Source organism: Lycorma delicatula, chromosome 7 (genome assembly GCF_047948215.1).
Source record: "Lycorma delicatula isolate Av1 chromosome 7, ASM4794821v1, whole genome shotgun sequence".
Lineage (NCBI taxonomy): Eukaryota > Metazoa > Arthropoda > Insecta > Hemiptera > Fulgoridae > Lycorma > Lycorma delicatula.
In genome coordinates this window covers 39,681,266-39,704,675 of record NC_134461.1, presented here as the reverse complement: position 1 = coordinate 39,704,675, position 23,410 = coordinate 39,681,266, and the positions used below count along the sequence as shown (strand labels likewise).

Genomic DNA, 23,410 nt, shown 5'->3' with positions numbered 1-23,410 from the left:
TTTTAATTACTTCATTGCAAGCTATAAGCTCAGTTAACATTTCGATTAGTTGGACTTGCCTAGCTTGACCGACCAATCTTGAGATTAATTAAATTAGTGTCCAATCTAGAAAGTGAAGTGTACTGTTATGTACTCTCAGTAACGTGGAAGTTGAATGATTACTCTTTTCGTACCAAAGATTAACAAATCGAGTCCTTGACGTTAAATTAGATCAAGTACCATCGGTTCTTCGGTTCTTTCCAAAGTCCACAATTTGTTGTTAGGATGTAATTAACTCATGATCTAGCTTCATGATCTAGCAAACCTTTGATGTAACAGAAAACTATAGGTATACTGGTTCCTCAGGAACTAGATTGTAAATAAATTTGCAGTGAGGTTTACTTAAGATTGGCAAACTTATCCATTCAAATCAAATATAAATATATATATTCAAATCAATATATACCTTTATAGAAATATCTAAATTAAATTTTTGAATAACTAAGATGAATTTTTATAAACGTCACACCGGTTATAAATAGAGTTAAATTCCAGTTCATAACACATGGTTTCAGTAATACAAAGGAATAAAGATAAATTCATTAATTGAATGTAAAGTAGAGGAAATATTTAAATGGGATTTTGAGCTTGAGGTCTGTAAATTGAATCGTCAATCACCATCATAAGACTTTTGCAAATCCTCAAAGTTTAAGATGCATACAATTTTTATTAGTTTAATAAATTATATAAATGTAGATGTATATACAGAAATATTCATAAAAGTTATGTAAAAAAGATTTGTGGAAAGTCATTGGATAATAATGTATTACTCGTAGAATTTTTGAATATAAACGTAGGAGGTGCCCTTAATAATATTAAATTCAAAAAAATAAATACCCTAACATCTGTAACATGCATTTTATTTAAAAGAAAAAAAAACTTTATTGTAAAAAAAAAAATGACGTAAACATTTTACGAGATTCAAAAACCCACGTTTAGGTATAAGAATATAAATTTTATGGCAGTCACATTTCCCTCTCCTTACGTTGCCAAATAATAGGCCGAAAAGGAAGGAAAAAATTAATCCACCCATCTTATTACTCGTATAAGCGATTGGAATTTTGTGTTCCAATGATTTTTTGTTTCGCTAAATACTCTTTAGAAGGAACTGCTTGGAAATATATATATATATTTTTTTGTAATTCATTCCACCTTGTTTTAATACTTGTGTTTTTCTTTTTAAAGTTTTAGAATTTAAAAAATAACAATTTTTTTTTCAAAGAATAAAATAAGGCATATTAAAAAAAAATAGCTCTAAAAGGAGAGAAATAAATTTTATTTAATTGGAAACATAATTAAGTATCCCTTTTTGAAAAGCCTACTATTAATTTTATCTAGGTAGAAATTACTTAAATTCTTTTAGAAGTTAGTCAGGAATTACGCATTACGAAATTGTCTATAGCTACAAGTCGCAGGATTTATATAGGTGAGAATATTTTTACCACACCTTCTAAAATACAGTAGTAGTCTTCCTACTTCTTTGATATTGTTAGTGATACTTAGCTATGTAATAATAATAGAATTAATAGCTAATAAAATTTTAGCTATTTTTTTACTAGAGTGATTTACATTTATGATTCCAATTAAATAAATTAACTGCTAAAATAATTGCACGACACCCGTTAATGAAAACAAGAATAAATTTAGTTATTAACTAAGAATAAGTTAAATTGATTTTTTATGGGTTTCAGGTTTCCTTGTTTACTATTACATGTATAGATTTTTGCTTGTTTTCATGTTTTTGAAAATAATTTATTTTATTTCTTTAGTTTAGTTTGATAGTTATGTCATCTTGAGGTGTTTATATACTCGTACATAAATAAATATATTTATGTTTAATATACTTTCGTTTATTGGTTTGATTTTACTATTTCCTTCATTAGAAAGATTCTGAGTTTTTAAAAAATTTAATTCCAGATCCATCGACGGGCTCTTGAACATAAAAATATCCAGTATAAAATAAAGTGAAACTCCTTTACAGTTTGCATAGGTCTTGTTATAATTAGTTCAATAATTTTCAAATTGTTTATTAAAAATAGAATATTTCCGACAACATAAACGATTATAATATTATAAAACCTGTAGATCAAATTTAAGAACGACTTATTGTATAATTAAAATCTAATAAAATTAAAATTACTTTAAAAAATTCATAATTTCAGAATTTCCTCCAATAATAAAAATGGTATGAAAAAAAATAAAATGAAACTGTCATATTTTCGTTAAAAAAAAATAATTTTTTTAAAAATCAATGAAAGAAATTTTCAGCTTTCACTGAATGTAATATACCCCAGCTATTCTGGTTATAGGAATTATAGAATTCGTCATGAAAAAAAATAAAACTTGTTTTTCAAGAGGTAAATTTTATTATTTCCTTCATAACCCTATTTCCATAATACTGTTAACTGAATATGTACATATCGTAATAGATAGTGTTATTAAAATGTATGACTTACCGTAAAAAAAGTCTTATCTTTTAACGAGAGCCGGGGAAAAAAAACTTTAACTATGGATAAATTCTATTCTTAAGGAAAATTTATTATGCATATACAACTTATTCATGAAGTTGTGGAACTAGGAATTTTAACTATTGTGAAAAGAGTAATTCCTGGTAATTTTCGCGGTAATTTATATTCCTTTCGCTGTAATTAATGCATAATTTTCTGTTATTCCTACATTTTTTCTTGAAGTAAATTGAAACTTTCAAGCATAACGCAGGAAGGAATATAGTTTTTGAATGATAAAAAACCTAACTTTTTTTGTCAAGTGATTTATAAGTGAGTTTCAAAGAAAAGGGTTTTCTTTTACAACTCTTACTATAGAAAGAAAGTTTCAAAAATAAGTTTACGATAGATCAGAAAAAAATTCTTGTAGAAAAGTCGCTATGGAGATTAATGTCGTGTTATCGAGAAATATTTGAGGTTTATAAAATTTGAAATTTACGGGTTTTAAGGAAAACGAAGAAGTGATTGTGACAGAATCTATAAAAAGAATTACGACATTGGTTGGGCAAATACATTTAGGAATCAACGATTAATTTAGTTTTAATCGGTATAGAGAGTTCAATATTTAGGACACATCCATGCATAATGAAAGCAGATATCCAATAAATACTGCAGCTTTGAAAAATACGATCTAGAAAAAGAAACTAAAGAATTTAAGACTATATTTTTCTATAAATCTGATAACTGAAGATTTATAATAATAGAAAAAAAATATGAAGAAATGCATTAAACTGGTTTGTTATAATTTTTCTTGTTTCTCATCCAAGATCCATTGTAATCTTGATCGTTAGAAAATAAAAGAAAAAACTATGAAAGGGCAAATGCTTATGGTAAATTAAAAATTTAAGATTTAAAATAAGTAGACAGTGATGATGAGACTTGAGTCTCATGATACAGCAGCCTTGGATGTTTTCTTGTTTATGGCCTATACGTAACAAATACACCACAAGTAGAATGAACGGCACTGCCAAGGTCTGTTGTTCCCTGCTACAGTAAAAATATCGATCGACCTTCGGTCTTTTCTGCAGTTTATGTCAATCAAGAGACGTTGTACAAATGCAACCTTCTTCTTCTACTGTTAGCGCATCTTACTTTTATTCTTGTTTTTTCTTGTTCTTCTTTTTACTTTTTACTCATCATCTTCCCCCTTTCCATCCTTATCCACTATCCTTTTCATCGTCACTAGTCACTGCACTATTCATCCGATGCGAGTAGCAGTGTCTTCTCCCGTGTACACTGTCTTATGTGTCTTGTTAAGTATAAACTTTACTGTGCGCTTGTTTTAAATTTAAATCCCTATGTTCGAAATTCAATAGCTTTATTTCTCTTAAAACGTGTTTGTTTGAAAACAATACTAATATATTCTTTCTTATCGTGTAAGAAAATTTTATTACTTGAAAAAGACATTTCCTTGTTTTATCTTCGTATATCGATTATATATCTTTATCACTTTTATTGTAGTTATGAGATTATTTTAAAGATATTATTATTTGTATCTTTACGTTTAAATATGTTTTTTATTAAAAAATAAACGACTTATTTATTTTTATTTGTACGGGATTAATAATATCGTGCTTATCGTAAATACTTTTATTTACTTGTACTCAGATTCTATTTAATAATAAAAGGAATCAGTTGAAAGTAAAAAATAATTTATACTTCGTCTACTAAATATTTAATTTTTTTTATTATTAATTTTATTAGATTATTCAGTTTAACATTAAGTTGTACCTGTACCGTATTTTTATTCTTATTACGTGTTGGTAAATGTGTAATTAAAAAAGTAGTTACTATTATAAATTACTACTTCCGTTATAGCATATCTAGAACTAATATTTTAATTTTATGATCTTTGGTTAAAAAATCCAGTATTTATAAGATCTGTAATAGACCTGACTATACAAATTGTATGATGTTATTTTATGTTGTAGAGAAATTTAAATAATTTTTATAGTACAGGTTAGCTATGTGCAATATTTGTTGTTAGATAAAACGTATGCACAGTCATAAAAATAATGTATAAGAAAATAATTATGATATTTATCCATTTATTTATTAAAAATATAGCATAATTAGCCGTTTTGTAGTTTTACTTTTTTAACCGTTTATTTCAAACAAAATAAATTAATGGATGAATATTTATTTTGAGAAAAGTTTAATTTTTGATATTACGGAAAAAAATACAAAAAATACGTTTATTGTTATATGTACGAATACGTTTATCTTTTAGTGTAAAATCGTGTTTTAAGTTTTTTTTTTCTTTCTAATGCTATGTTTTTACGCAAACATACAGTATTATTTTGGTAATTTTAATAAAATAATAAATCTTTCTTATCGTTTTATTTTGTTATCTTAATGTTTAATCTTGAAATTTTGAATAAAATCTTTTTTCATTTCTTATTTAAATTTTTAATCTTATTTTTAAATAAATTAACATCTGATTTGTGTCGGCGTGATGAACAATATCTATTTAATAACATCAATGAATATTGACAAATTTTAATTTTTTTTATCCATAATCAAAATCTGATATGGACACCACGTGACTTCCTTGTACGCCTATTAAATTACATATTCAAATTTTTACTTCTTTGTACGAAGTAAAGGAAGTATTGTGATCGCGAAAAATTTCGGTTTTCAGATTTCAATGGAAATATCCATTTTGACCATCCCTAAATCCATTTTGCCTAGTTTTGGCGTACGTGTTTCTCGTATAACTCAAGAACGATTAGTCGTAGGATGTTGAAATTTTGAATTTAGGGCTCTTGTAACATCTAGTGGCGATTTGTTGAGAGGTAGTGCCCCTCTCTTTTTGACTGCAATCGACTGAACTAAAAGTGTCCAAAAAGGCCCAAAATCCAAAACAATTTGGACTTTTTCTTAACTCCAGTAATAATCTATCATTGAGAGCTTTTCAATGATATATCATAAGAGGTACTTATTTTCATTGGTTCCAGAGTTATAGCCAAATAAAATTTTAATTAATGAAATATTTGGATCATACAAGGGGAAGGCACATCGGTTCGAATCAGACTTCTCCTATTTTTTAAATTTAAATATATTGATTTATTAATATTAACCTCCGATTGTAAAAAAGTTATATAATAATTCAATAATAACAATAAAAAAATATATCAGAAGTTATTAATGAAATAAAATTTTATGTAGTTTTCATTAAAAAAAAAAAACTTGTATATGCAATTTAATAGGCGTACAAGGAAGTCATGTGGTGTCCACATCAGATTTGTTACTTTTACTTGTATTTTCTTTTTCATGATTTATACTTAATATTGTGCTTTAATATTGCTATAAATATTAAATGCAATATATAAAATAAAATATTAACTGATCTATAACAATAAGATTTGAATCTATATTTTCAAGCGGGACCAACAACGGTGATGTTTTTAGGCAGATGGTCAAATTATATATGTGGTTATGTTAAATAGTTTTTCTTCCTGTACATAAATCATTTTGTTTTATTAAAAAAAATTAATCTTTCATAACTAGTGCGCGCGTGCGCACGAATCTTTGGTTTTTATTTTATTGTCTTATAATTTACGTAAAATTTTTCGAATTCTCTGTTCCAGGTGAGAAAATAATTTTATTCGCTTTTAAGATCAACAAATCATCGTTAAACACTAGACTATGTAAGTAAAACTACTTTTTATTTATTTATTCAAATAAGAATGTTACGTTTTTAACTTTTTTATTCAAATTTTTTATTATTAATTATATTTTAGTAAATCTGTCTCATTATTTGTCTTATGGCATTAAAAAGATTTGTTTTCAGTTAGATTTACAAAACATATCTTTTTTCGTGTATAGTTACATTAAACTACTTTAGTGTTATTTTTCGAAAATCCTTTTTTTAAAACGACTTGCTTTGCGTTAGTTTTATGTACGTTTCTGTACATGTCCTATGTTATGATAGTAATAGATTGTTCAACTAAGACATAAATTATTTTTATGTTTCTCATTCTCTGTACACTCACATATTCTTGCAATTTAACATTATTTGTAGTAGTTTTTTTTTTTAATTGATTAAATCTTGTTTTATAATGATTATTAAATAAATACTTTATTCAAATCGTAACATAACATTATATAAATCACAACAAGTATTTTAGATTTGCTATTTCACGGATAAAAAAAATTCTCCAGCACTTGGCTGGAAAAATTAAGGAAAACATTGGGAAAATCTTACTTACAGCAGAATTACAATAAAAAAATTATAAATACAAAAAAAATATTTTGCAAATTGAAGTAATACATATAAAAGTAATTATTTTAAGAGGTAATAATGATATAGCCATTCGTTGACAACAAGACTTATCTACAATTAAATAAAGGTTGTAGATATAAATTTTAGACTTAAGTACACATTAAATGGAGTATGCCAAAATATGTATGTCTAATTTAATAACTTTTTTCTAAAACATTACCAACAGAGAACATTTTTTTTCTTTAAAAGGAAATGTTTAATAAATCGATCGGAAGATCTTTAAAAATTATAAGGTAACCTAAAAAGTATGTAAACCATAATAACGTTCTTTTTCGTAGATCGTTTTATTATTTTGTAATGCGAAAATGTTAGTTATTTTTTCTGGTTTATTACAAGTGAACATTGATGTATTTTAGAAATAAATTTAGAATTTTTTTTTTAGAAAACATTGCAAGTGAATACAATACAAACTTGCTATTATGCGACCATCCGAAGACAAATTTGATACCCGCGTTATTTCGAATATAGTGAAAAAAAAAACAATTCCTATTGAGCTGATATTGTTTGTAACAAACTTTATTAATTTTTTTTAAAATTATTAATTCACCGTATAAGCTGGAAGCTTGTGCAAGGGAATGTGAAAATTTAAAGCGTATGAAAAATGCCATGCCTGACCGGGATTCGAACCCGGAACTCTGGATGAATGATCGAGACGTACCACTTCGCCGCGATGATCGGTTTTATTAAAATATTATCGAATGGTACAGTTAAAAATAAGAGAATTATGGTATAAAATAAAATGTAGAAACATAAAAATACACTAATGCGTATTGTACAGAACTTACTTAAATTGTTTTTATCAGAACGGTAATTGTACAGTCTTTTAACCACTTTTCCTTATAGGCTAATTGAAAATGCAATACTTTAGTAACAAATTTGAATTCAAAATATCGTGAAGTAATAGTGCTTTAGAACACTTTACTACATTGATACATCGGAATGAATATAACTAAACATTTAAATTTAAGACAGTTATTTGAAAAGGTAGGAATTTATTTTCGTTTGTTTAAAGTTCATATTTTTTTTACAGCTAGGAGAAATCTATAGAGCTAAATGTATTAGCGTAATTTTTTGTCCTCTTAAATGTATTACTAAATACGTGTACGTATTTAAAATACGTTTTTATATACCTACTAAAAAGTTGCAAAGAAAATGTTACACACGAGCAACATTTTCTAAAGGCCGACAAAAAATTTATATGAAATATAACAGAAATCAATAAAATAAAATAACGTTGTTTTTTTTTTTTTTTTTAATAAAATTGTATAAAAATGTTAAAATACTGTAGTTTTTTTCCAATATTTTGTCTTTTTTATTACTATCTGAAACAAGTTAATAGGTTACTGGTATTTAATGCCAAATTCTAAATCTTGAAAGTAAGACTTAAAAAAGTATTAATTTACAATATTTAATACAGCGATTTAATTTGTTTAATGAATTTCTATTATTAGAGGAACAGTAATAAAAAAAAAAAAACATTGTAACTACACAATTATAATAAAATAAATTTAAATATTTTAACGATCATAGCTTACACGTTTTTAGTTAAAAAGAAATAAAAATTTGTCCATTTACTAGAAAAATAAATAATCGTTTTTAATAATTATAAATAAGATGAAAATTACAGATAAATTTCGTTTGTTATCATTTTTCGTGTTTACATGAGATAAATTGTCTGGAATTTATTTTGGAAAATTTTTATCTTTTTTTTAATCTTAAACAAGTTAAACATTTTTAATCATTGAAAACCAAATCTGAAAAAGTCTTATATCTGTCTACAGATGAAACAGTTAACAAATTTAAATATTTTTATGATCGGTGAATACAAGTTAAACAGGAACGTATAACTGGACCTGGACAAATCTTTATTTGCCCATTTACTAAACAAATATACATTTTTATTTGGTAATAAAAGTACAGATTATAGATAAATTTTTTAGAATTTACAGTGTGGGCGAATAGGCTGCTGATTCATTCTTTCATTCCCATACGCTTAAAACATTATTTGTACTTACAAATAATGTTTTAATAATCGATACGATATGCGATAAATATCTTGTGTTATACATATTATTCTGAATCGATATTTTTCATTATCTCACGATAATTATCTTACGAGTATGCTTGTAACTAAAAACAAGAAGTTTTTAGATTTTTAGAGTATATCAAAAAATAAGTTTTTACTTACACTGAGTTCGTCAAGCGAAGATGACGTTCGTTTTTTAATTGTAACATGCGTATAAGACAAGGTTTTCTTCTATAGACATCAAAGGATCGAGTCCCAGCTACTTACTGGGTTGGGGTGGGTGGGTACGGCATAGCCGAGTCTGGCGCTGCTCCTTTCGTATGGTTAGAGTGATGGCACCTTATAGGTTCGTGTTTATGCTTAAATGTGAATCAGGCCGTGTTAGACATGGGAAAAAGTTTGATTTTAGCTGATATAATTATAATTATATATATATATATATATATATATATAAAAAATAATAATTATATATTTATAATTTTGATATAATTTTTTTTGATAAATTTTAATTGATTCAATACTTGTTTTATTATAATTATTAGAATTAAATCTGTTGAAATAAGTTTTTCTTTATATCCTGTTAGGTTTAAAAGCAATTTTTTTTCAATGATTAATTCACCATATAAGCTCAAACCTTGTGCTTGAGAATATGAAATGGAAATTTTGTAGCATGTGGAAAATGCTACGCCTGATTGGGATTCAAACCCGGAACCTATGAATTAAAGTCCAAGATGCTACTCTCCGCCACTGAGATTGGCCCCAGCAAAGCTTCACCGTTGCTAGATTGTAATATATATATATATATATATATATATATATATATATATATATATATAATATTGGCCCCAGCTTTGCTGGGGCCAATCTCAGTGGCGGAGAGTAGCATCTTGGACTTTAATTCATAGGTTCCGGGTTTGAATCCCAATCAGGCGTAGCATTTTCCACATGCTACAAAATTATATATATAAACTTATATATATATATATATATATATATAAGTTTGATAAAACATTAAAAAACTGAACATTATGGAATTTCACAAAATTTAACCTTTCCCTTTTTTTCTTTTTCCCAATTTCCCTTCCATTTCCCTTTATCCCTTTTTCCATTTTTCGCAAAAATATTTGTTTACATGTAACTAATATACGCAGTTAAAATACTCTATGAGCCAAATATTCTGAATATGAACCAGCTCAGACTGTAAATGCAATTTTTCCAAATATCTCAACCCCCAGCGCCATTTTAGAGAAAGGATACCAACCGCAAAATAGCGAATCCTCCAGCCGAACAGCTATTAATAACATTAAAATAAGAGGTTATAATGTTAGACATTGTTTAGATTTATATTTATTTATTTATTTATTAATTGTAATTTTATTTAGAATAATAAAAAATTTTAATTGAAAACATTCAGAATTTAGAGAAGTAAAAAGGTTCAAATGCTGATTATATAAAAAAAGCAAATATTATAATATAAAATAAAAGGAAAATTACAAGAAAAAACGAATGAATATTTATTTTAATTCAATATTGTCGACTACTGTTGATTGGGGTTATTTGGTGACGCAATGTCTGTTTGATTATATACCAAGACTTGAGGTTCAGGCGAGAAATGAATTAAGTTGTATTTAATTTGTTAATGAATTAGTTGTATTTGCGTGAACAGAATAAGCGGAGACATTACAATACGGTAGTGATGTGCCGCCACGCTGTCTGTTCAGTCAGTTCGCCTAATGTACTAAGAACGGACATCTTAAAACGCCGCTTTCGTTTACCGTCAAGATTTTTAATGTCCGGTATCAAACTTAGAAGAAAATGCACATATGGATTATCCTTGTTATTTTTCTGATGCTTCTCTATTACCCAATCTACAAAAGCATTGTCAGCCGCTATCTTCGATTGAAAATGTTTCTCAGCTGTTGTCTTTCTAATTTTATTTTGGACCATTTCTTTTTCAGTTACAAGGGACTATTATTCTCACTAGCAATTGGCAAATTTTCAACTGCTTCATTTTCAAATGGAGGTGAAGTTGGTTACCAAACTTCCTCTCCGTCATCTTCATTTTGATAGCTATCACTGTTATTACATGTACGTACTGGACAATTGATATGGAACAAGTGATCTGCCAGATAGTATTTTCTTTAGCTTTACTTGCTGAACCAGATGAAGGTATCCTCAGATCTCACGAATGCACATCTTATATTCTTCTATCATTCTTTAAATTTTTGTTCTGAAATTAAAAAAAAATGTACATTTTATTAGTACATAAGTCTAAATTACTGGTTTAAATTATGCTTACAGGTATTTTTTTGGAGCAGGGAACAGTTTCAAAACCTTATCGTTTGAATTCTACAGAGATGTTGCTTCTATCAGTTTAATTGTTCGACGAACATCCCGAGCGATACGGAATAGACTCCAACCACTCTTTATGTCGACACTAGCACAAGAAATTTGGCTTCAGTCTGGCATCCGATATTATGATCCATTGAATTTACCAAATTTTATTGGCTCTATTAACGGGAAACATATTAGAGCGAGGCGATTTAAAAATTCTGGATCAGCGCACGTAAACTATAAAGGATACTTTTCCATTGTTTTTATAGCAATGACTGACGTAGATGGATTATTTACGGTCTTAGACATACTAGATATAGGTAGAAATAGTGACGGTAACCGTCAGTAATCGGTTTTTCGAAAGTCAGTAATCGGTCGCTTGATGCAAAGCAGAGCTCTTCATATATCCTGTGATAATTCTGTGTAGTTTGATAATAAAGAAATTTCACTTCCGTATTACTTGGTTGGCGATGAAGTGATTCCGCTTCTATCTAACCTAATACGACTTTATCCCAGAAAGGCATTGAACAATTCACAAAGAATATTTAATTACAGACTCTGTAGAGGAAGGAAAAGCTTTGAGTGCGCATTCGGAATGTTAGTTTCTAAGTACCGATTATTTGAGAGACCGATAAGTTGTGGTGAAAAATGTGCCGATCAGGTAGTTAAGGCGGCATCTGTTTTACATAATTTTATTAAAAAACGTGAAGGAAAATTTACTGAAAAAGAGAACGTTAAGGAAATTTCAGAATTTCCGCCTCTTGCGTTTATTAAAATTCACTTTTCTACTGATGTTTTATCTTCTGAAAGGGTGGATAATGAACGGAAAAAATCCGGATGTCACAAGCAAGTAAACAGCGACACAAACTGGTAATACTTTTTGGATATACAACGTACCTTTCCAATTCAGTGGGCGTATATAATCAAAGACGAAGGATAATTTTTGTATTTACAAAAATATTATGTAGTATTATATTATGTAATTTTTAAGATATTTCTACATGCATAAAAATTAATTAACTGTTAATAAATTAAAATAGTAGTTGTAGTCTATTTTTACTAAAGATTATTTAATATCAAGTCAGAAACCTGCATTTCTGCAGACCTATACCAAACATTCATATTCAAAACGTATCTTATATTACCTCAACACATTATATTGCGTAATGAAATTTTTTCAGCTCAGAAAATGAATAGAATAAACAAATTAAATCACCAATAAAAATGTAAAATATAAAAAGTTACCCTGAAATAGAAACTTCTGACTCTAAATCTAAACTTCTAAATCAAAAATAACTTTCCGGTATCGTTTACTTCTTTGGCAATAGCCTGCCAGGCCAGATCGGTACTGTCTCTTCTGTTATATTCTTTCAATCTGTAATTCTATAGATAAGAAGGATATTTTTCAATTTGACTTATGAAGTTAATCATAAATCATTTGGTTCCATTATTCGGAAGTTCCGGGTTCGAATCCCGGTCAGGCATATCATTTTCACACGCTACAAAAATTTTCGTTTATCTCATCCGTTGAAGAAATACCTAACGGTGATCCCGGAGGTTAAAACATATATATATATATATATATATATATATATATATATATATATATATATATATATATATATATATATATGGTTGTCCTTCATTTTAAAAGAAAACACAAACTCTTCAGAGATAATCTGCCAGAAAGAAATGTTATAAGATACTAATCACATACGATATTAAGACGCGCCGTGTTTCCCTTAATTATTGTAACACAGATGTCGTGTCGCACCAATATAAACTCACATTTGTTTAAAGAACGCATATTAAGTTAATTAAGCAGATATCAGTCTTATAAGACATTTATCGCATATCGTATTGTATCTTTCATGTTGCTCCAATATATAATATCCGCCTTATAATTCATTTTTACAACAGTCATATTCAGTGTTATTCTCATTAATTTACCCTGTATTTTTGTGCCAATCGAGTTTTAACACTGAGTGATTCTGACAAGAAATATAAACCAAGAAAATTCTTAAGAAGCTCCGAAAAAGAATACTCAGCAACAGATATATAACCTTAAAACAAGATAACCCTGAAACTGCAAACTGCAAGTGCATACGCTTGGAAAGATTGTATCAACATGCAATTAAAGAACAAAAAAAAGCACAGGAAGCGGGCAGATTGTGTGGAAATATTATTGACGATATTTAGATCACTTAAGAGACATTGCTTGGAAATTAAGTGGTGCAACAGGCATTAACGAAAGAACAGTATTTAATATAATAATGAAATACAAAATTGATGGTAAACATGTTAGCCCTAAAAAGACACGAAAGTGTGTGAAAGCGATTGAAAAGTTTGACGATTTTACTAAATTTCTATCAGAAAAAAAGTCGATTTGTTGTATTTTCATAACGTTCTTCTAAACTTGAACAAAATATTAAATGCCGTGAATACCGATTCTGAACTGCTGAATTTTTCTAGAAGTACATTATATCGTGTTTTAAAATCAATGAATTTTAGTTTTTTGTCGAGAAAAGAAATTCTTTATTGATCGAACGCGAAAATATTATTTCATGGAATAGGGAATATTTAAGAGAAATTAAACGATTTCGTGACGAGGGTAAGATAGTTTATTATCCAGATGAAATTTGGGTTAATGCGTGACATGTGCAGGAAAAGGTACGGATGGATAAAGAAATAAAGAGCGAAAAAGACGCTTTTATGAAAGGTTTGTCTACTGGAGTGAAACTCCCGCCTGGAAAAGGTAAACGATTAATAGCAACGCACGTAGGAAGTGAAAATGAGGTTTTGAACCGTGGTTTGTGGGTATTTGAATCCAGATCTTCCCAGGAGCATCACGATGAAATGAATGGTGACAATTTTATGTTACGGTTTAAAAAAATTGTCGAAATTGTAGCTGAAGGATCTGTCATAATAATGAAGAATACGCCGTACCGTTGTCTGAAAACTGAAAAAATTCCAAACCCTTAGACCCGAAAATCGGAAATTGCCGATGGTTATAATCGAAGAAAATTGCAGACACCTAAGACATGTTAAAACTCTAAGATTATTAAAATCAGGTAAACAAAAATATATTCATTATAAAATAGATGAAATAGAAAAATTAAAGAATTGTGTCGTACTGCGTCTTCCTCCATACCATTGAAATTTTAATCCGATAGATTTGATATGGGCACAAGTCAAAGACTTTGACTTTACATATCATCGTGATTTTACATATCAATTCTTGATTTGATTGAAGGAGTGCAAATGTTTGGAAAGATTGTATTCAACATGTAATTAAAAACAAAAAAAAGCATGAGAAGCGAGCAGTTTGTGTGGAAATATTATTGAAGATATTGCGATAAATTTGGGAAACGATGACAATAGTTAAAAAAAATACATTGAGATAACAAATATTTTTTTCCGTTTTACTTGATGAAATTTTAGTATAGCAGTGACATACTTTCTTAAAAGTTTTAAGTTTAAGATAAATATATCATTTTATCACAAGTATCTAAGTTTTGTTTTGAAAGTTATTTGTACTTCATATTTATGTTAATAGTAAAGAGGAGAAGTGTTTCTTCCGGAAAGATTGCAGGAAGTTAAATTAAATTAGAATCATCATACTGTTATTTTTTTGTTTGCTTCACGCTTTCGTGAAACAAATTAAAATTAGTTTAAAAAAGGGAAGAAGTATTAAAATAAATAATATACATTTTTTTTGCAGCTACGTGTAATTTCATAGAGCTAAATGTACTAGCGTATTTTTTTATTGTTTTAATTTATTACTAAATACATATAAAATTAGTTACTATATATCTACTAAAAAATAGAAAAATCTTTTTTTATTTCTGATAGCATTTCTTTTTTGGCGTGATCTCTGTTAAAAGCGTACCCGCATTATTTTGAACCGGGTAGACTGAGGTCGTACTGTATTATCGAATGGAAATTTTACGAATTTTAATGAATTTTTTGGTTTGCTGAATATCCGCTCGAATGAATCATATTTATTGAGATCTAACAAAGATGTGATCGCTCATTTCTTCATTGTGAAACTAATTCTGATTTTTTTCAAATGCTCGAAAAATATTTTAGACGGAATTAAAAGATAGGCATAGTATATATTTAATAATGATGCTACTAAGCTTAGCGTTTGATTATGATGCTTAAAAAACGGAAAAATTACGTTTGATCTTGTTGCTAACTTTACAATTAATTATTATATCTTTAAAGTAACGAATTTTTTGGTTTGCTGAATATCGGCTCGAATGAATCATATTTATTGAGATCTAACAAAGATGTGATCGCTCATTTCTTCATTGTGAAACTAATTCTGATTTTTTCAAATGCTCGAAAAATATTTTAGACGGAATTAAATATAAGGTAGGCATAATAAATATTTAATAATGATGCTACTACGCTTAGCGTTTGATTATGATGCTTAAAAAACGAAGAAAAAATTAAGTTTGATCTTGTTGCTAACTTTACAATTAATTATATTATATCTTTAAAGTAATGATCCAAATTATTTCATTTGATTTATTTTTTAGCGTTTCGGTGGAATAAATCTGTAGTTCTGCCTGGTTGTAAAATAATTACGTATTTCATCAAACATACATGCGATTTAGTCAATTAGTATTCAAACGAAAGAAATTATTAACCAGTGAATTATTGAAATATACATGGATTATTTCTAAAATACATTCCAGTTTTGTGATTTAAGATAATTCCGAGAATTTTTTATAGTTTTTATCCGATCAATTTAATTCTAATGAATTTACATACAAAATAGTCACTATTTTATTTCTTTTTTAAAAATTTATAATCAATATTATTTATAAATAATGTTTGTCTGACTTTATTATTTAATTAAATTCCTTTCTTAATACTAATTTTTTTACAATGTATTTCTTAGATAAAATATCTTCAGTGCATTTATTAAACTTTCTTCGTAAATTTGATAAACGATTAAAAAAAACAAAGAAAAGTTTCTCTTTATATTACGACGAATATTTTTACTATTAGATAAAGTCATTAGTGTCGAAACGGTGGAAAATATTTGTTTCACGTTGATAAAAACGTGAAATCGGTTAAAAAAATTCTGGTATGAAATGGAAAAGAAGAGTAATGAGGTCCTTTCTTTATATATCGAAATTGTATAAAGGGAAATGTTCCATTTGGAGTCTGTGGAAGAGAAAAGGGAAAAGAGTGAGACAGAAGGCAACCGTGCGCATCGGATAAGTTGATCAAAAGTACTGATGGTGTGAGGAAATAGAAGTTAAAGGAGGTTGAGGAGGCGGTTTGAGGGCAAATGGGAGTTGAAAGAGAGCGAGTGTAGATCACGTGGTATTAGTAGGGTAGTGTTGAGGGTTGAAAAAGAAAAAGGGGCGCAGACCAGACAATTGGCAGCTCTAATGAGTGCAGTTTCCTGACGCTGCTTTTCTCATCCAATCTTATTTATTATGGCACTATGTACTACAGGAATAGACAGAAAGGACCCTCGCTTCTATTCTGTAATGGTTTCGATACACCCATTCCACATTCTTCTTTTCCCCCTTAGTTGTACACAGAGTCTTCTTGGTGCTGACCTTAGCTCGGCCGGTTTGTCACTTTTCTTACTGAGAACCCTGTTATGTATGTGATGGCAACGTAGAATTACCGGCTACAGCGACGAGGACGTCTGTAAAAAAAAAATCTTACCTATCAATTTGCGGTAGACTGTACATGTTGCATTTTACAGTTGTTTTTATTTTGTTCAGTGTGGTACGAAGGATATAACATTACGTAACGAAGCTAATCTGCGATTACGTGTAGCATCCGTAAGTTGGATATTTATTTATGCCAGAGTGGATGAGGACGTACGAAGAATCTAAACCGCCTTATTTCTTTGAGATATTTTAACTTTTTTTAACCTCTGGGACCGTCGTTAGGTATTGCTTCAGAGGATAAGATGAATGATTTTTAGCGTTTGTGCATGAAAATGCCATGCCTGACCGTGATTCGAATCCGGGACCTCCGTATAAAGACGCTACCACTCGCGCCACGGAGGCTGTCTAAGGTATTTTAACTTATACATAATATACTAAACTTTTTTCCTGCTGATTAGAAAAAATTGTACAAGTACTATATCACGATAAACAAACTAACTTGCTTTATAGTCGTCGCCAAGTAACGGCGAGCTTGGAGTGGCGACGATTACTACCTAACGTAAAAACATATTCCTCGCTTTTAGTGATCCCCTTACCAAATAATTGTTCTATTTTTAACAAATGAATGCAACAATTTTAAAATGAAATACAGCCGGTTAATTTTGTACTGTACATTTGAAAAATATAATAACGGATGACAAAATATTATCTATTATTAATTACACGGTAAATGTTGGATGATTGTTATTACTATAACTTTAATTACTTACTGAAAAATTAATTATCCTTTAATTACTCAGAAAGAACGCTTTTCTCGCTGTTATCACTATCTTCAGTGTAATTATCACTGTCACTACATAAAGAGACAATGAAAGATTCTGTCAGAGAATATATTAAAGATTCTTGGCTCCAATCGACCTTCGTCGATTTTTTTAACCTTTTCTCAGTAAGATTTCCTGTGTTCCATCGCTCATCGAATTCATTTTATCTTCACACAGTTTCTGGATCTTTGACATCTTAAACGTTGTGTTGTGGCTTGTAACGTGTCGTTATACCTCTGATCATATTACCTGGATTGGATTTAAATCAGGAAGGTAAGGTGGAAGCTGCAGAACTTGATGTTCACTTCTTTGCAACAATTTGTGAAATTTGTATCGTCGTTTTCTGTTACTTTAGTTCAACTTAATTAGTTCATACAATTGTGGTTAAATATTTGAGAAGAAAATGGAATATTATGTTTCTGTAACCAAACAGTCATATCTTGTTTTTTGCTTAATGACATTGGGAAGTTTTTCAGAAAGGGTATTATGAAACGGAGCATTGTCAGTCAATAACTACTGCAGATTAAGGATGAAGGTTACGAACTAATTTTTCTTCAGTCCATTTCAAATAATTTAAGTTATCAAGATAATCGTCACTTTTTGATTTGGCTGTCCAAGTTAACGTTGCGTTTTACAGCTAAAAATTCTTTCTTCATGAAATCATACATGTTGTTTATAATTTCGCGCGCTTGTCTTCGAAGTGTGTCACCTTTCACAACAGACTTAAATTCAGTCACACCTATTCGCACGTGAGCGACCTACTTTAAAATTTTGAATCGTAAATCACGATAAAAATCTTTTACAAAATATCGTATCGTGCATGACTATGTAACAAAATACATGATACACGCCAAAAGAACCGACCGAGAGGCAGAACCAAACTGAATTTTATATACGTGGAAAAGCAAAAGAGAAACAAAAATAGAGTAAAATAAAATATAATTGTTTTGTATTTGTAACATCACTTTCTTAATACTTTCTTTTTTTCCTGTTTAGCCTCCGGGAATTACCATTCAGGTAAATCTTCAGAGGATGATTGAGGATAACATGTATGAATGTAAATGAAGTGCAGTCTTGTATAGTATCAATTCAACCATTCCTGAGATCTGTAGTTAATTGAAAGCCAACCACCAAAGAAAACGGGTATCCACGTTATCATCTAGTATTCAAATCCGTATAAAAGTAATTGCCTTTACTAGGACTTGATTGCTGGAACTCTCACATCCAAATCAGCTGACTCGGGAAGACACGTTCACCAAAAGAGACCAACCCGGTGGGTTTAAAAAAAAAAGTAATGATTAGTTTTTAAAATAAGTGCGGGGGGTATTTCAGTATTTGAAAAATGGAAATTTAAAAAACAATTGTTTTAAATATTTAAAATTATCTATATTTTCTACTTCATTTTTAGGTGTAATTAATAGTTAATTTGATATGAAAAATATAAACTCTTTTGAACGATTTGTTGGAAAAAGGTCTTTAACTTTAAACTGAAATTGTACTTTATTTGAATTTTTCACCATTGTTTTTTTAAAATGTGAATTTTATCAAAATAGCTGATACAGCCAATAGAATAATAAATTGTAACCCAACCTAATCTAGTAATGAACTTCGTGTATTGGCATGATATATTTCCATTGTGTGTGTCAGTGTTTATATTTTGTTTTGTTTTTTTTTTTATTATAAATAATGCAAATATATAAGGATTTGATAAAAATAAGTACCAGCAAACAAAAATATATTTGTTCCATCGAAACTAATTGAAAATCATTATTCAGAATTTTCTATAACCTTTTTGGCACCGCGACGTAACTACGAGAGGTAAATTAAAAAATAAGTTACATCCTTGCCGTGTTCTTGTACTGAAAGGGATATATTAATGTCTTGTGGCGGCAGCACTGGTTGCGTTGTTGTCTTCACGCTCCTCCAGCAGCAATTCTGTACGACATTCAGTACGTGTGCAGTGTCGTCAATATGGCGTGTCCTCTAGAGGTTTCGTTCAGCATAGAAGTGCGCTCAGTAGTCCGATTTTTGTGGGCAAAAAATTACAATTGTGAAATTTATCGCCAAATTGTTGAGATATACGGTCAGATTTCAATGTGACGCCCCATGATCATAAAATGGTGCCAAATGTTCAGAAACTAAAGAACAAAAATGTGAATGATGAACTCGTACTGGGCGTCCTTCAACTGTAAACATGACTGGTAACGCGGAACGCGTGGAAAAAAATTATCTTGAGTAACCGGCACATTGAAATTAGAGAGCTGCAAGTGAACTTAATATTAGTTGTGGTAGTGTGTTATCGATTATTCACGATCAGCCTGGTTACCGTAAGATGTGAGCACGGTGGGTGCCACATCTGTTGACCTAAAACTACAAACATCAACGTTTTTCGTGTGCTCTTTCTTTCCTTCAACGTTATTCCAGGACTGGTCCACAGTTTTTGAAACAAATCATCACAGGGGATGAGAACTGGGTGCTTCATTACACTCCTGAGACTAAACGAGCATCACATGAATTGAGACACAAAAATTCGCCGCAGCTAAATAAAGTGAAAACATCCCCACATGTTCGAAAGTTTATACTGACAGTCTTTTTCCATTGTGTTGTTTAGAGTGAATTTATGCCCCGAGGAACAACAATCAATGCCGAATCTTACTGTGAGACTTCAAAAAAATTGCGTAAAGACATTAAAGATCGAAGACCTGGATGATTGAACGATGGGGGCGTTTCTCTTCACGACAACGTTACTCTTCATTCAGCTAACGTGACAAAGGAGTTACTGTAGAAATTCAAGTGAGAAGGTGGTCTCATCCGCCTTACAGCCGTGATCTTGCACCCCGCGACTACCACCTGTTTTGTCCTCTGAAGCGAGACCTGGGAGGGGAACGTTTCGCTAATGTTGATAAACTGAATGGAGCGGTCCTTAAATGGTTGAAGAAAATTGGAAGAAATTTTTATGAGAGTGGAATTGAAAAACTTGTCACAAGGTATGAATAATGTTTAGAAAAACTTTGATTATGTCGAAAAATAGGTCAAAATATGTAGTTTTTGTTCAATAAAAAAAAAGTCTTATATATATGTGTTTGTTTCATAGAGGGGGTGTAATTTACTTTCTGATCGTCCCTCTTATAAAACCATAAAATTGTAATAATAATAATAAGAAGAAGAAAGGAATGTGCTTTACGGCAGTTTGTTTCAAGAAGTGATTTTATGCTTGTATTTATAATATTGTTTGAAAGATGACTAACGTAATTTAGAATCATTAAGATTTTACCTGAAAATAATTCAGTTCAAATCTTAGGGAAAAATAGAAAGTTTTTTGTGAATTGCTGTAAAAAGTACTGCATACTCGTACCTTTTTCTCAGATAATTTCATCTGGTTTATAGAAACTGATTACTTTTCTTTTTCTTTCAAAAACTTTTAATATTTTCTGAGTAAATATCATCTAAAAAATGACCAATTTAACATTTAAAAGTATGTAAATATATGAAACTAGGAGTTGTGCCTTCTGGTGGCTTCGCAACCCGTCCCACTAGATCAATCAGGTCTGGTGTTATTGCAATTTTCTTGTTTTAAGCAGTTTTCTCACCATGTTATAATATAGGAAGAACTAGTGTTCGCTCATATCTCGACTCAGATTCGAGGAAAGATTTTGAGTGAAACCTCATTAGGTGTGACTTCGTTTCCGAGTTTTTTATAATTATATTATGATAATTATACTATATTATCATTTTATAATATAGGAAGGATAAGTATTCACAAGATTACTATTATTTTTAAATTTAATTATTAATTTCAACTCCTTTTCTTAATGTTTTAAGAGTAATCAGTTATTTAGCATATATGAAAACTAATCAGTCAAAAAGGTTAATGCCAAAAGCATGCAAAGTTTTGTTAAAAGTAAAATTTTATCAACTTAGGCTTTTCTTCAGATCGGTGTTAATTCATTGACGAGTGACGATTATCTTAATAAATATCAGTGATATTTATCTTAATAAATATCAGCGGAACAGATAAATATTCTATATTTTTAACAGATTTATAAAAGGTAGAGAATTTCAGTTTGATTGAACCGTATGAATTTTTTTGTATACAGTGTTGGGAAAGTGTGGAAACGCTTCAATTATAGATAATTGAGTGTGACTACTTTTTATAAATGAAGTTGATTACTGTATCAAAGAAACTACTCTTGTGTTGTGTTTGAAATTATGTTCGGCCATCTTGGATCCGCCATATTGAATTCAATTTTATTTTTTAAATGGCATGATAGTCATATTAGACACGATTTCAATGTAAATTTGAAGCCCTTACCCCTTTTTATAATTATCACTATTTAGTATTGTAAGAGAATTTATTTATACAATCTACAATTTTTGATACACAAAATATTTTTGCGCGAATATTCATGAAAATAAATCTGATAATTTATGCTTAAAAAATAATACTGTACTTCAGAGATTCTAGCTCAAACTGGAGGGTAGCTTTTATATCATTTTTCTGCATTCGTTTTATTATTTTTATCAATAGAACCGTTTATTATCCTTATCTATGCAATGGATTTTTTAGTACGGGCAGCGTGTTACTTCATAAAAATTCTCTAAAAAAATTTTGAGTGCTTGAAATTGACCTTTAGGAGTTAGTAACTAATTGGTAGTTTATTATTTGCATGTTAATTTTGACTTCAGAAAGTAAAAATTAAAAGAATAATTGAAAATAGTTGCACTTAATAACACAAATTTTAAGCGTTTTTTTAATCTTATTTTTTAATAAAAATTGTATGTTTTGTTTATATATACTAGTAGAGTCGCTTGGCGAAATAGAAACAACCGTTAATTAATAAATTCTTTCTCGATTGATTTGATGCACGATATTAGACATAGCGTAACATATAACTGGAATTCTAACGATAAATAGAATGTAAAACAGAATTCTACTTTGTCTTTATAAGTACCGTGAAAATATGCTGCATAATAATATTACTTAGTACGCTATATATGTACGCTATATATATAAATATTTGATTTTGTATATGTATATATATACAAAATATGTGTGTGCGCGCGCGTGCGCGTCCGTAAGTATTTTACTCATGCAGAGGCTAAATGTTCTGATGTTGAAAGGAATAATACGAGTAAAGTTATATCGAGAATGCCATGATGCTTCAATGAATGTACTTAATTTTAAATTAAGTGTAGAATTTTCCAACATTAAAATTAGTATTTTCAATGGTGCAATGTTTGTTTATTCGTAGAATTATAATTCTACGTATCCTAAAATTGGGAAGTTTTTGATATTTTTGTTTGAAAGCAAACTAATTATCGATTGTGTTGTTAGATTATATTTAAACATGTAATATCGTATAACGAAACGATTTGATGAATTTATAACGGTAAAAAGGGTTAAATGTGATGCTGATGATAGATTGGGGGTGTAATTCAGGGTATTCATATCTCTTTCGTATATATATATATATATATATATGTGTGTGTGTGTGTGTGTGTGTGTGTGTGTGTGTGTGTGTATAGTCGTGTTATCAGTACTTCTGAATTTCTCTCTCTCTCTCTCTCTCTCTCTCTCTCTCTCTCTCTCTCTCTCTCTCTCTCTCTCTCTCTCTCTCTCTCTCTCTCTCTCTCTCTCTCTCTCTCTCTCTCTCTCTCTCTCTCTCTCTCTCTCTCTCTCTCTCTCTCTCTCTCTCTCTCTCTCTCTCTCTCTCTCTCTCTCTCTCTCTCTCTCTCTCTCTCTCTCTCTCTATCTCTCT

General features: G+C 29.4%; 1 protein-coding gene across 1 annotated transcript in view; it reads left to right on the top strand.

Annotated features, from left to right (window-relative positions):
* Window positions 1–23,410, top strand: part of LOC142327455 (lysine-specific histone demethylase 1A-like) — a gene marked incomplete at its 5' end in the record, with an annotated part of 421,213 nt that overhangs the window by 271,091 nt on the left and 126,712 nt on the right. Inside the window, one exon of the mRNA XM_075370548.1 lies at window positions 6,134–6,193. Within this exon, the coding sequence (XP_075226663.1) occupies window positions 6,134–6,193 (60 nt within the window). The remainder of the gene's footprint in view (window positions 1–6,133; window positions 6,194–23,410) is intronic.